General features: G+C 34.0%; 1 protein-coding gene across 4 annotated transcripts; it reads left to right on the top strand.

The window, feature by feature from the left end:
• Window positions 1–673: 673 nt before the first annotated feature.
• LOC133704860 (sphingoid long-chain bases kinase 1-like) lies at window positions 674–8,667 on the top strand. 4 transcript variants are annotated; one of them, XM_062129879.1, is made up of 10 exons: window positions 674–885; window positions 1,005–1,112; window positions 1,289–1,799; window positions 1,895–2,266; window positions 2,572–2,665; window positions 2,742–2,779; window positions 3,978–4,124; window positions 5,515–5,614; window positions 6,515–7,455; window positions 7,929–8,086. In XM_062129879.1, exons 3-10 carry the CDS (start codon window positions 1,293–1,295, stop codon window positions 8,046–8,048), a joined length of 2,319 nt encoding a protein of 772 aa, XP_061985863.1. In that variant the 5' UTR covers window positions 674–885; window positions 1,005–1,112; window positions 1,289–1,292; the 3' UTR covers window positions 8,049–8,086. The 4 variants fall into 4 exon arrangements, with proteins under 4 accessions (XP_061985863.1, XP_061985861.1, XP_061985862.1 ...); XM_062129877.1 differs by lacking the exon at window positions 7,929–8,086 and adding an exon at window positions 8,093–8,667 and having other exon boundaries at window positions 676–885; XM_062129878.1 differs by lacking the exon at window positions 7,929–8,086 and adding an exon at window positions 8,093–8,667 and having other exon boundaries at window positions 676–885; window positions 1,224–1,799.
• The last annotated feature ends 6,258 nt before the right edge of the window (window positions 8,668–14,925 follow it).

Raw genomic sequence — 14,925 nt, 5'->3', positions numbered from 1 at the left:
ATTCTTAACAATCCTTGTGCACATTATTTTTTTTACTTGTGTTGTGTAGTGGTCGATACCTAACTTGATGAAATCATCAATCCATACACTTAACCTTGCTTGTACCTACTATTACTATTTTTATAATAAGTGGTGATATTATTTATTTATCTATACAAGTAAACATCGATAACTAATAAAGTAATTATTTATTTAAATTTGATTTTTTTTTCATTTTCTTTCCTCGTTTACATATTTTTTATTCAGCTTTGCTTATTATTATTTGTCTATTAATCATTAGCAATATGAATAAGGATATTATTATTCCATCTAGTAAGTTTGCTTTTTTTAGTCTTTTAATTTCTTAAATTGATATATTTTTATTACATTTCAAACTTTTTTATAGTTTTGGACTTGCATGCCTTCATGATCAAATAAAATTTATATCATAATTTTATTGTAAATTATTTTTATTTAAATTTATATTATAAACTTCAATTTAAGATACACATTAAATATGTTTTTTATAAGATGTAAAAGAAAAAAAATACAAACTAAAAACATTATTATCAACCTAGATTAAGCTCTTTTTGCAAGCTTACGAGATTGGGGTTTTTTTTTTAATTGAGGTTTGTTAAACAAAACATAGAAGTAATATCCGGTAATAGAAAGTGGTAATATAATATGAGGCCGAAATAAAGGGGCCCGAACCCGAATGCTGGTTTCCTCTTTCGAGCCTTGAATGAACGAACCAACTAACGAATCTTCCTCGTCTTCCTCACCTCACATCACCTGATGATACTAATTGCTTCATTTTCACCTGAGACGAGATGAGACGAGAGCGCATCAGTAGAGCCTAGATGAGGATGACAATCTCACAGGCATCATCATCATCATCATTCTAAGGTAATTTTTTCGTTCCTCTTTTTCCGTGTTGTTGCCTTTTTCCCTATTCTAATCTAATCGGAAAAGGTAACAAAAAATAATAATAACCCAAGGAATTGAATTGAATTGAACTTTTGCAGGCTGATCTGGTCATTGATTGAACTGATTGGTGCCCTTTCTTGTTCTCAATTTTGGATTTTTTACATATTGGTCATCGTCATCGTATCACCCCCAGCTCATGTGAGAATGTGAGATTTCATTTTCCTTACAAGTTCTTTGAGTTTTTTTATTAAATAAGTAATTTTACCAAGGGAAATTCAACCATTCCAATCTTGTCAAAATTTGTCGGATGTTCACAGAAGTTTATCGAAAATCATCACAAGTCCCTTGTCTTGTTGTTTCCTTTTCTATTACACAAACGCAGAGATATGCATCCAAGCAAGAGTGGGAATGCCGTGTCTAGGAATGATCCGGGTAGTAATTCCAACGCTACTACTGCTACTACCAACAATAGTAATAAATCTCAGCGGAGATTGAGCTTGTGCTCTCAAATAGCTATGCACTCGTCCCCAATTGTTTTTCCTGAGAAACAGAAACGCAGCAAGAAGCTCAAGGCTGCTGCTTCCAATTCCAAGAGGAGTATGGAGGTCGTTGCTGATGATCCGTTTCCATTCAACCAACCCAAGATTGACGAGCTCAAAATAGACATAGGTGGAGGAGCAGCTGCAGGAGGAGACGAAAACTCTGATTTGTTAGGCTATGCTGTCTTCTCTGGGAAACTCATTTTGGATAAGAGAAGTGCCTCTTCCTCCTATCATAGCAATACTACTAAAGACCAAGCTGACATTACCAACCAACAAGCAGTTGATGCTAAGCTTACAAGCAAGGCTTTAGTTTGGGGTTCTCATATGCTCCATCTTGAGCATGTTATCTCGGTAATATCCTCATTTCATTCCAAAAACAAAAAAACTGCACTCAAGATTTTACCATAGAGATCTAGAGCAATGACCCCCCCATGTGGCTTTGACAGGTGTCATACAATGTTGGTCTCAGACATTTTACAGTGCATTCTTATCCCATAAAAAAGAGCTCTCGTGGGCTGTCTTGCTTTATTAAACCTAAAAGAACTCGCAAAGACTACCGTTTCTTGGCTTCTAGCATAGAAGAGGCACTTCAATGGGTCGGTGGATTTGCTGATCAGCAATGCTATATTAACTGTTTGCCTCATCCCTTGGCTTCATCAAAAAAGCAAGCTTCTTCTGAGTCGCTTCCCACTGACCCCCCCCCTGAGCTTCTCTTCAAGTGCAAGTGCCCTCCCAAAATGCTTGTCATATTAAATCCACGGTCTGGACATGGTCGTTCAACTAAAGTTTTCCATGGAATAGTAGAACCAATATTTAAGGTCCGTAACTGTTCTTGGTATTTGCTCGCAGTTTTCATGTAATTTCCAATACAAGATAATCCAATGAAGCATGAAACTCTACTTCCTCCACCTCAACATGCCCATGAAAGCATGAATCACCTCTCTAAATCGATAAATATATCTAATAGATATTCCATTGTTTTTTAATCCTACTTACTTCATGTTTCTTTTCTTCTTTGATATGATTGTTTTCTTGCATTACTTCATTTGGCAAATTAATGCACGCTTTGCCCTGATATATATTGATATCAATCATTTATATTCGAAAGTGTAAACTGTGACAGCTTGCAGGGTTTAAATTGGAGGTGGTCAAAACAACATCTGCTGGCCATGCTAAAAATCTTGCTTCTACTGTTGATATCAGCACTTGTCCTGATGGTATTATTACTCAATGCATCACCTTATAACATGTTACATCTTTCATCTTTACCCTGACAACTACATATTCTTTCAGGGATTATATGCGTTGGTGGTGATGGAATTATTAATGAGGTCAGTCTTTTACCTTTTCATGAAAATAACCATTTTTAATTTCTTGTTACTGAATGTTCAGTTATGAATATAATTTACCTGCTTGGACTTCATTTAACCATGCCATGCACTCCATGCCCTTGTCCTGGATTTGATTTAATGACCTTGATAGTTACTTTTCACGATTTAATAGTTAGGCATGAAGAACATGATAAAAGAAACAAGATCTGTTTGAGAGGAAGAGTAAATAAATCTAGATCTTTGCAGTGGTTTGTATCCAATACTTGTTAAGAGATAAAGATTTACATTGTATCATGACCAAGTTTTCCTGCATCAAAACATTTCCAATGAAGCAGAGCTTTCCCGGTCATAGGTTGGGCCTTGGTTTACATTATTGAATTTTTCAGGTTTCTGGGCTGGGCTTTTTCATCAAAATCAGCTGCATTTAAGAATTGAAGGCAATGTATAATAGCACATGTTGTGACAACTTGTTGTATTTGACTATGTAGATATGAATATGTTGCAGATTTTTGTGGTAAAGAGGAAAGGCCTGGTCTAGATTAGTTATTTGTTCGAGAATGGGATTGTTTGCTGTTAGATATCAATCACCATTTAAGCATGCTGATGAAAATGCCCATAGTTGAAGAGTAGAGAAAATATGTTAGATATTGGTAAACAATAGCAGATGCTGTTGAAGTGAAGGGAACTTAGAACACACGATTACACAGAACTTAGGATTTTTTGGGTATAAAGGAGAGGAAAATTTTGCATGGTGAGGATGATTTCATTTATTTGGAATTCTATACTGTACTATCTCAGTTCTTCTCTAGCTGAACTTTTGCTGTTTATGCAGCCCTGCCAGGTTGCACCAATTTTCTGACTCTAATTTACTTAGTCATTGATTGGAGGATACACATTCATGGAGATCAGGTCTCCCTCCTTGACTCCTCCCTCCATCTCTGTCATGCATTCACAGATGCATGCACTTTTGCAAGAACCCCACAAATAACGTTCCCTGCCTTTTCTGAAAGCCTAACTTAAATTCTGAGATTATTTTGCAAGTAATTTTTTTACAAATCTCAAGGATACTTGTTGCAAAATATGATTTGCTCTTATAAGGATTATCTGGGCAGTGTTCAATGAGAGCATAGTGACATTATATGGTGACTTGTCTATTTCTTTATGTTGAACAAGCTATTTGACCTCTGTAATCATGCAGGTTCTAAATGGTCTGCTTAGTAGAGATAACCAGAAAGAAGGAATTTCCATACCAATTGGAATTATACCTGCTGGTTCAGATAATTCTCTGGTTTGGACTGTTCTGGGGGTTAGAGATCCAGTTTCCGCTGCCATATCTATTGTGAAGGTATTTTTCTTTTTCATGGCTAGAAAATCCTGTTCAGAAATGTTTTTATCAGTCTATCGTAGATGAATGCTTTTTCTGTGAATTTCCTTGGTCAAAACAGAGACTGTTTAACACGATTTTTCAGTATGAAAGCCATTAATTGCTTGGGGATGGACCTACCTTGCACATGTGTGTGGTTGGGGTGGGGCATGGCACTAGCTCATGCAGTTTTCTTGCTTCAGTTCTGGATAGCATCTGATTTTCTATTCAGTTAATAAGATTTAACTACTTATTTCATGGTCAAATAATTATTGTCATCCAACTGCTTGAGCTATGTGGGATGAATTATACCAATAGAGAGAGAGTTACTTCTGGTGCCTATTGCCAGACCCCACTCTCCAGATTTAGATTTAAATCTAAATCAACCTTGCCCAAAGCTCATTGTTGCTTCCCTATTTTATCACCGCTTCTATTTATTTTCAATTTGTAATTTTAGCACTATTGTATTATGGTACCTTTCTGTACATTTGCAATAATGTGTTTTCTTGGTAACTGCTTTGGTGGAGTAGGTTAACCTTAAAATAAAAATAAAGAAAAGATCAAACAGAAGTGAATACTCCATGCTGTCCTGAATCTTGATTTCTCTTTACTGTATTTTTCGAGCCCATACTTCCTATATTAGCATGTCTTAGGTGATGCAACATATGCTTTCTATATCTCGATACTCCTGGTGCCCTGCCATGAAACAGGAGTTTTCAATTGGAATATTCACATCAGACCAGAAACATTTTTTAGCATTCCATCCAGGGCAAGAAGTTTGGATTCAGGTGGCATGTAATCCAGATTAGTTCCAGGTGTTCTATAGGAAAACAAAGGGTGTCAAATTCTTTCCAAACTCAACAGTGCTTGAGATCATTTCTTGAGAATGTTTATTTACTACTGGAAGGTTGTTTGGACTTTTTTTCATTTATTATATAGTAAATTCTACCAATTATTTGAATTAGAAGCCTACCCGTTTTTTCTCTGCAACTTGATTAGTGGAACTGATACAGCTAAGCTGGTGTCTATTACGCTAGTCAAGCTGGAGTTTTCAAGTTGCAAGATAATTATTTGTTTTGCCAGTGAGAATGCTACACCTTTCCCTGTAAACGCCTTTTCTGTAAAAACCTTTCGCATGACAGAAAAGAAGTTCAGAAATTGTGTTAGCTTTTTAGTATCCCATCACACCTTCAAATGTATTGACTGAAAAGCTGCTGTAATCCACACGCATGCATGTGAGTGTATGCATAGGTGCATTCAGTCTGAAATCATGTTGTCTCATGAGGTTCCTCAGTAAACTTCTGTATTTGTGAAAATTCCACTTCATATCATGCTTGTGAGCTCACCATGGATGTATTTTTGCTGCTTTCAGGGGGGTCTCACTGCTACAGATGTTTTTGCTGTTGAGTGGATACAGTATGGTGTTATACACTTTGGAATGACAGTCTCATATTATGGCTTTGTGAGTGATGGTGAGTTCACAATATTGCAATTAATCCTTGGGGAAACACTGAAACAACCAATGAAAATTTATAGGCTGATCTTATTTCTAAAAAAACCATATAAACGAATTTAAGATTCTTAAACCCATGTCCTTGTATAACTATTCTTGGTACATATAAATGTTCCTCTGAAACACATTTTTATGTGAAATGATTGATATAGAAGTGAGGGAATTGATACTTTTGTTTCTTTTTCAAGATTTGTTAAAAAAATTCATTGCGCAATTCCTGTTTACTTGATAAAATCCAGGTTTGTAGCCTATTTTAGATTTTAAAACATTCTTGTCAGTGTTTTTAAGCATGTTTCATTTCATTCTTTTTATATCATTATTGATACTGCAGCCAAATAAACTTATGAGCTTTATACTTGCAAACAAGATAATTAGATCTTATTAATCCTGATGTTATAACACTTGCATCCATTTTTGTTCAAATGTTCACGAGCTTTGTTATAATGTTTGTAGTGATTACAATGATGGGTGTGTGCTTGATGTTTGAGACATATTTGGTACATGCTGTGTCTAGAGATCTTGATTTCTTATTATGAGAGGATAAGCCAAGAGCTAAGCAAATTAGAAACATGGGGACATATTGGAGACTTGCCCAATTATGTAAGAATAAATTGAGCCATTCACCCTTGTTTGTTTTGTTGGATTGCACTTTTGCAATTATCTATTCAAATTAGTGAACAGTATGAGCTGGTGGTTGATCTTTGTTTCTTTTTCCAGTTATAATATTTAATATATTGACCTTTACAGAGTGTAGACAAAAACTTTCTGTACAAGACCCATGATACTTGAGATGCCTTATGATTGTCATATGCATGATACTAATCTTTATTATTCACTTGTACTTGTTTCCCATGTGTAGTGTTGGAACTTTCCGAGAAATATCAGAAACGCTTTGGTCCATTGCGTTATTTTGTTGCTGGATTTCTTAAGTTCTTTTGCTTGCCAAAGTACAGCTACGAAGTAGAATATCTTCCTGCATCAAAAGAGGATCGAGAAGGAAAACAATCAGCTGAGGGAGACATAGTTGACATGCCAGACTTGTACACTGATGTGATGAGGAGATCTAACACAGATGGCATTCCCAGAGCCTCTAGCTTATCAAGTATTGACTCGATAATGACTCCAAGTCGAATGTCTGGAGGGGACATGGATACTACCTGCAGTAGCACCCATGCCAGCACTGAACCATCTGATTATGTGCGTGGCTTAGATCCAAAAGCAAAACGCCTGTCATCAGGGAGGACAAATGTCATGCCGGAGCCAGAAGTTATTCATCCGCAGTTACCACTGTCAACAACTCCAAACTGGCCAAGGACCAGGTCAAAATCAAGGGCCGATAAAGGATGGACTGGATTGACTACTACACATGACCCTTCTCGGTGTTCTTGGGGAAATGCCTCATTGAATGATAGAGAGGATATATCTTCGACGATATCTGATCCTGGACCGATTTGGGATGCGGAACCAAAGTGGGACACTGAACCTAATTGGGATGTGGAAAATCCTATTGATTTACCAGGGCCATCAGATGACATAGAAGCAGGGATGAAGAAGGAAGTCATTCCTAGGCTTGAGGATAAATGGGAATTTAAAAAGGGACAATTTCTTGGTATCCTGGTTTGCAATCATGCTTGCAGAACTGTTCAGAGTTCTCAGGTGGTAGCACCAAGGGCTGAGCATGATGACAACACCATGGATATGCTCTTAGTTCATGGTAGTGGGCGATGGAGGCTGCTAAGATTTTTCTTGCGATTGCAGATGGGTCAACATCTCTCTCTCCCATATGTTGAATATATTAAGGTAAGAGTATTTACCCCTATTAATTCTTTTGCATCCATAAAATGAAGCAGCAAATTGAGTATAGTTTAATTGCATTTAGCTGCATAATGATTGTCAATGATGCAAGTATGCATGAATTTCAAGATTTTAATTGAATACAAAGGGACTTTAGATGCCTGTAAAATTGATGTTGGCTAGCTCTTCCAATGCTTTTATTTATTGTTGGGTTCATCCAATGCTCTTGTTTTAGATCAGAAAAATGTGTCACACTGCGCCTTGCCTGTTTGTTCACTTTGTTGTTATTTTAATTTTTTTTATAGAATCTGCTATTCAAGTTTTTCTTTTAAGAGCATCTAAAACTCCAAGCATCAAGTTGATTGATATTTTAGGAATTAGCCCATACATGCAGGGCTCTGTTGAATTTTGTTGTTTTTTTAACCAACATGTGAGTTTTGTTAGAAGGAAACTAGCCAGTATCTGGTCTGATTACGTAGGTATTCACTCTCAGAGATGCAGAGGTTGTGGGTGATTTCAAGCATTCATTTGTACATACAAGAAGCGCGCTGCATTGGATGCTGCATGCTTCAGGAGGCAGCAAATGTTTTCATAAATGAATTAATCAAGTTGTCTTGACACCATCTAATTCAAACTTGTGCAGGTAAAATCTGTGAAGATAAAGGCTGGGAAGCGCACACCCACTGGTTGTGGAATTGATGGTGAGCTCATTCAACTAAATGGGCAGGTAATCTCGTCTTTGCTGCCAGAGCAGTGCAGGCTCATTGGCCGGTTCCCAAGCCATCCTATATAACAAGCAGTGCAGAGTCATTGGCCGGTCCCCAAGCCATGCTATGTAACAACCATGAGGCCTCGTTCTACAATCTTAAAAGGATGGGGGGACTACTCTCTTTGCAAGTTGTGGTTGTGATATATGCATAGATCCTGGAACCAAAGAGTACTAGTATGTGGTCCTTTTTCTCCACCTTTTCTTATGTTTTTTATCCTTCATTTGAAGCCCCGTCACCATTGAGCCATTTGAGATCCCTGTAAATTTTTTTGTGCGGTCATGTGGATTAGTCGGCAGTTGCTGCTGCTTTTATGATTTCCTTTTAGTCCCCTTACCTATTGTTGGCATGAGGTGCGATTTGTATTGGAAAACACCATTCCTTTTCATTTGTGATTACAACAGATAGTGTTCATTTCATGGTGATATTGTAAAGCATTTGGTTTCCATCACTCCCGTTTGTTTGGTTTCCGTACCTCGTGCCTCTCCTTTTTCATGTCCGGATTTAAACACCAGTCCTTCTCTCTTTTGATTTTTGGTGGGGGCAGAGAAAAAGGCAAATACGCAAGTGTCGGGAATTCCGAAATTTAAAAGGAGAAGCTATGATTGGTCAGATAATTTTGGAGATACCTCAAGCAAAGATGCCGGTGGAAGGTTCTCAGTCATCACGATACCTCAAGCAAAGATGCCGGTGGAAGGTTGTCAGTCATCACCCATGCCTCTTTGGTGGGGGTCCTATAACTGTAAACTTGGCTTGCCGTATTTAAATGTTGGAAATAGTAGTCGTACGTAGGTCATAGAATTCAAGTTGGGCTGTTATAAATTTTGTTAGACCGAGTTCTTGGTAGGCTTGCCTTCGACTGATTGATCGACCAAAACATGAGGGCTCGCGTCCAAAGAGTCTAATAGCACTAAGAAACTAAAACGGCAAAAGGGATGCATTGTCTTTTGCACTAGCATTTTTAGGAAATAGATTTCACTAGCCAGTTGATTTGGTTGTGGGTTCGATAATATTTTTTAATATAAAAAAATAAATATATAGGTTTTGTTAATGTTTTTTTTATACCAAAAACAATATAACTGTGAATTGAAAAATCAATACTTATAGTAAAATATAATAAAAATTATATATATTAATAAATATAAAAAAAGAGTTGTTAATGTAACACCACATGTAGAATCTTAAGTTAATTTTTAATATATTAAAAAAATAGAATAATATTACAAATATGTTTAATCATATCATGATTGTTTTAATTGAGAAATATAAAGACATTGTTTATACTAAACATAATGAATTCAAATTTATATGAACTAATAAACTAAAAAAGAGCTTTTGATGTCGATCAAATTATAAAATAAAAAAAAATAATCATTTCTATAAAAGTAAAAGATAGATAAGTATAATCATTTCTAGAAAAGTAAAAAATAGATAAGTATGATATTTTAGTACAACTTTTTCCTTTAATGTACATGCTTTCTGTATATCTTGAAGGTCATTTTTTTCTTACAAAGAACATTTCTTTTTTTTTACAAACACAATGAAAATAAAGTTTAGTTATATAAAACATAGAAGAGAAAAAAGTTATAGATAAATTATAATAATTTATTTGAAATATTAAATGCATACAAATTAATTAAACATCAATTGTTATTTAAAAAAAAAGTAAAATAAACAGTATAAAAAATAAGAGAAAGGGGTATTAATTTAAAAAAAATAATAACTAAAAAAACATATAAAAAAAATATTTATTAAGAAAAGTTAGAAAAAAAAACGCAAAGATAAGGTCCACGTGTCTAGCACATTTTAAAAAGGGCATGTGCTTTGGCTTGTAAGGGCATGTTTGCTTGCAGGGGTCTTTAAAGGGCAAGCGACATATCATCTATCTTTCTCATTTCCAACCATCGAAAGGGTGGCCAGAAAATGAGGCAAGATGTTTTTTGACCTAAAAATGCAATTTTCAACCAAATTCCACACCAAAACACCTAAAAAAATTCTTGTGATGAAAATAAACCAATTAACCAACTTAAGAAACGCACCTAAGAACATAAATCCAAATTAAAAAAAATTATCTCTTAAGCTTGATTTCTTTTTTTTGGGTAATTTCATGAACAAAAAAACATATCAATAGACTGTTGATACTAAGATCAATTGTTTTCATGGTTAGAATCAGTGTCCATCATTGATTTTCTTTCTATACACTAAAACCTATCAACTCTCTCTCCTTTCTCAAACAATGAACTAAAAAAATTGAAAAATAAAATTTTATGTCAAGACTGAATTTACTCAAACTAAATGGTCAAAAAGCTATCAATTGAAAAGATGCAATATTAAAGTAAACTTTTCTTGCTAATTTTAAAATTACCATCTATTTTCCCTATATTTTTCACTTTGATACTGTAACTCTCAATCTTGTCATTTATCAACAATGCATAAATTCACAGTGAAATATAAGAAGAGCTATGGTTCATTCATGCATAGTAAAACCCATCACGCCTCTTAGTTTTTATTGTTAATAAAACTAATCGTGACATATTTTGTTCTAGTTAAAAATTGTTTTGGGATGGATTGATCATTGATGTTTGCTTGTATGTTGTGAAATGAAACAACAAATGTTCATGTTGCTTGCTCATCATCATAAAAAATTGGATGGACATAAGCTTCATCGTCCACCCTTGATTCTTGATTCCCCTTCACCATTGATGTCATACACGTTTATATGGACATTTCATTTTCTGTCTTTACGATCTATCCTACCAGCCATATATTTTCTTTTAGCTTCTTTTGTTAAGAAATATATAGTCATTCAAAGAGAATATATTTTATTTAATGTACTTTTCCAATAGTTGCTTTTAATTTCCTTTTACACTTGGACTACTTAGAATAGAATTGCATAATTATAGCAACTCCTTGTATAAAGTAGATGTTTACTATTGTAATAATAACATATGAACATATTTCAATTTTGTTTTTTTTTTTATGGTATTAGAGCTAGATTCAATACCCTAGTCTTTCTATTCATTCTTTTTTTGTTGCTACTGCCGATCATTATGGAGGAACAACAACCCTTGAATAACAATCCATATTCCTTGCACCATTCAAATCATACATGTATGGTGCTCATCTCAAAGCCTCTTAATGGTGATAATTACTCGACATGGTGTAGGGCCATGATGATTTTTTGAAAGCCAAATCCAAGCTGGATTTTATAAATGGAACCATTTTCATGCCATCTAAAACAAACAAGCCAGATAAATATGTTTTGTGGAAAAAAAATCAATTATAAGATTCTTTCTTGGATCCTTAATTCACTCACACAAGATATTGCAGACAGTGTCATTTTTTAAGTCATGACATAAAAAATATGGGAAGAACTTATGGATTGTTTTTCACAAGGCAATGTTCCTTGTATTTTTTAGATTGAACAAGATATTGCTTATCTTACTCAAGATCAAATGATTGTTGTGGCTTACTACATTAAACTAAAAAAAATATGGGATGAATTGGGATCTTATAATAATACCATTTGTTATTGTAAAGCAAATCACAATAGACACCGGCTAATACAATTTCTAATGGGACTTAATAACTCCTACAATGTCATTTGGGATCAGATTTTGATAATGAATTCATTATTTGATGTTGCTAAAGCATATGCCTCTGTTGTATAGAAAGAGAAGCAATATAGCTTGGGCAGTATTTGTGAAGTAGCAGATAATTCTGCCATAGCTATGCACAAAATAGAATCATTAGCCCTGGCTTCTAGACGTGGACAAGGTTCTCCTTTTTGTTTCATCCCTGCTCATCGTAAACCCTTGCATTCTTCATACTATGATCATGATCATTATATGTGATAAACTTGTTGGAAATTGAACGGTTATCAACTAGAACATCCTGAGCATCCATCCAACAACAAATATCACTCTCAGTCTACCACAGGCAATGCTCAATCCAAGCGCAATAATGGCCTTTAGTTTTCTGTCAACAACATTGAGGAGGATCGGCTAATACATGAGACATCTTTAGTTATGACTAGACTTTTAGGCTTACAAATTCAATAAATAATTTCCATCATGCAGAGGAAGGGCACAATACAACTAAACAATACTATGGCCAATCCAAAAGCTAACAATGTTGACACCTTTGTAAGCTTGTTGCCAATGACATCCATGTTACGCCAGATGATTATTGATAGTGGTGCAACATACCATATATTTCCTCCTCAAATTTACTTGTTAACAACAACAATGATGTTCTGTCATCGATCACCATACCAAATAGAAAACATGTTTATATTGCTTCCATTGGCTCTTTACCTTTAAATTTTGTTATTGTTTTAACCAATATGCTTGGAGTATCATCTTTTATAGTGGACTTAATGTCTGTTAACAGACTTACCAAAGATTTAAATTGCTCAATAACTTTCTTCTTTTATTGGTGTATTTTATAGTGCTTGATGATGAAGATAATGATTGGTTTAGGTAAACAATGATATGGTCTTTATTACTTAGTTGTTTTGACAGCAAACCAACAATGACATCCATCCAGCCCTTAAGTCTCCTATTCTACAACTTTATGGTATTGTTGTTTAGAGAATTTGTGCTCCTTTAAATTATGATTTATGGCAAAACATCTATTACATTTTTCTTTTTAGTCTAATAATACTTGTGGTGTTTGTGCACTCGCAAAGCAACATCGACTATCATTTCATATTAGTTCAATTTTGTCTATTAGACCTTTTAAATTAATTCATTGTGATATTTGGGGGCTTTATAAAGTTGCATTCTTTTCTATTTCAAAATATTTTTTGACTATAGTGGATGATTACTCTCAATTTACATGGATATTCTTTATGACTCACAAAAGTAAAATACAAAATTTATATCATGATTTTTTTTCTCATTTTTCTGAACACAGTTCCATGTTTCTGTAGCTCATATTTGGATTGATAATGAAGGAGAAATCTTTTTATGCATGATTTTTTAAACACAAAGGGACCCCTTATCAACATTCTCGTATTTATACTCCCCAACAAAACAAGGTTGTTGAAAGCAAACATCGTCATATTTTTAAGTCTACACGAGCCCTTCATTTTTAAGCCCATCTTCATTTATATTTTTGAACAGATTGTGTTTCTACAACTGTTCACTTAATTAATCATTTAACCACATCACTCTTTAGCATCAAAGCTCCTTTCAAATGCTTTTATAACAAACCACCCTTCTGCCATCATTTTTGAGTTTTTAGGTGTCTTGTATATGCTATCAACGTGCATGTTACTCATAAATTTGCTCGTCATGCTAAATGTTGTGTTTTTCTAGGCTATCTTATTAGTCAAAAAGCTTACAAGCTTTATGACCTTCATGCTTATAAAATATTCACTAATCACGATGTTGTTTTTCATGAAAACATTTTTCCTTATAAGTCTAGCCATCTTGCTTCCATAAACAATAATTATGTACTACCTCAAATTATCATTGTTCCCTTAACTGAACCAGTTACACAAACTCTAGACCAACATTCTAAACATCCATATTTAATTCATGATGCTCATTTACCAACACCTTTGCGCCATTCAAAACATCATTATCACCCTTCAACTGTCTTGTGTGATTATGTATATAACCAAGTTACATCTCCCAACCATTTATCGTCTCCATCATCTAGTTCTCATAAAGGTATATGTTTCCCTCTTGTCAATTTTGTTTCTTATCATCGTTACTCGCCGTAGCATTATTCTTTCATTGTTATCATCCATCGAGATTCATTACAGGCTTTTGTATTTTATTGGGTTCTACCCTTATTTCTTGGTGGACACAGAGGCAAAACATTATGTATCTCTCTTCAACAAAAGCTGAATATAGAGCCATAACAGATATATACTATGAATTATCTTGGTTACGCCCATTGTTATTAGACTTGTGAATATTGCATCTGAAGCCATTGTTGTATTGTGATAACACAACAACTTTACACATAGCTTTCAATACTGTTTTTCATAAAAGAATTAGACACATAGAAATGGATTGCCATTTTATTTGTGACAAGATACAAGATGGCTCAGTTAAAACACAATATGTTTCTTTAGTAGATCAACTCACATATGTTTTTACAAAGCCATTGGGAAAAGAAGCATTCTTGACCATGATGTGCAAGTTCGACGTTCTTGACATCCACTCTCCAACTTGAAAAGGAGTGTTAAGAAATATATGTAATTTTCCTATAATGGCTTTTAGTTTCTTTTTACATTTAAACTACTTAGAATAGAATAGCGTAATCATAACAATTTTCTTGTATAAAATAAATGTTTTCTATTGCAATAATAACATGCAAACAAATTTTAATTTTGTTTTCTTTACATCTTTCCCTTTAGAGAATGACATAATGATTAAAAAGAAGAACAAGAGAAAATGAGTTTAGATCCTCCTAGTATTATACTTATTTTGTTTATTAATAAAATTAAAAGTATCAAATTCTTTCTATTTATTAATTTTAGAATGAAAATTTATTTTTATGGAGTGAATTCAAAGAAGAGTGAAATTTTAAAAATAAAGGGTTGTTTTATTTTATTTTTATAATATAAATAAAAATGATGATTGTTAAACTCAATCAGATATCTTGATTCAAGAAATATAGAAATTAATTAAAATTAGGTTTTTAATTGAATCGAATAGAATATTAATTTAATAAAACTTGATTGATTCAATCA

The sequence above is a fragment of the Populus nigra genome, chromosome 10, assembly GCF_951802175.1.
Source record: "Populus nigra chromosome 10, ddPopNigr1.1, whole genome shotgun sequence".
Classification (NCBI taxonomy): Eukaryota; Viridiplantae; Streptophyta; class Magnoliopsida; order Malpighiales; family Salicaceae; genus Populus; species Populus nigra.
This window is presented reverse-complemented; position numbering and strand designations above follow the sequence as displayed.

Bases quoted from the DNA above. Each gene is read 5' to 3' on its own strand.
- LOC133704860 (XM_062129877.1), top strand. From the start codon at position 1,293: ATGCATCCAAGCAAGAGTGGGAATGCCGTGTCTAGGAATGATCCGGGT. The intron at 1,800-1,894 runs GTAATATCCTCA...TGGCTTTGACAG, and splicing joins ATCTTGAGCATGTTATCTCG to GTGTCATACAATGTTGGTCT. The intron at 5,615-6,514 runs GTGAGTTCACAA...TCCCATGTGTAG, and splicing joins TTATGGCTTTGTGAGTGATG to TGTTGGAACTTTCCGAGAAA.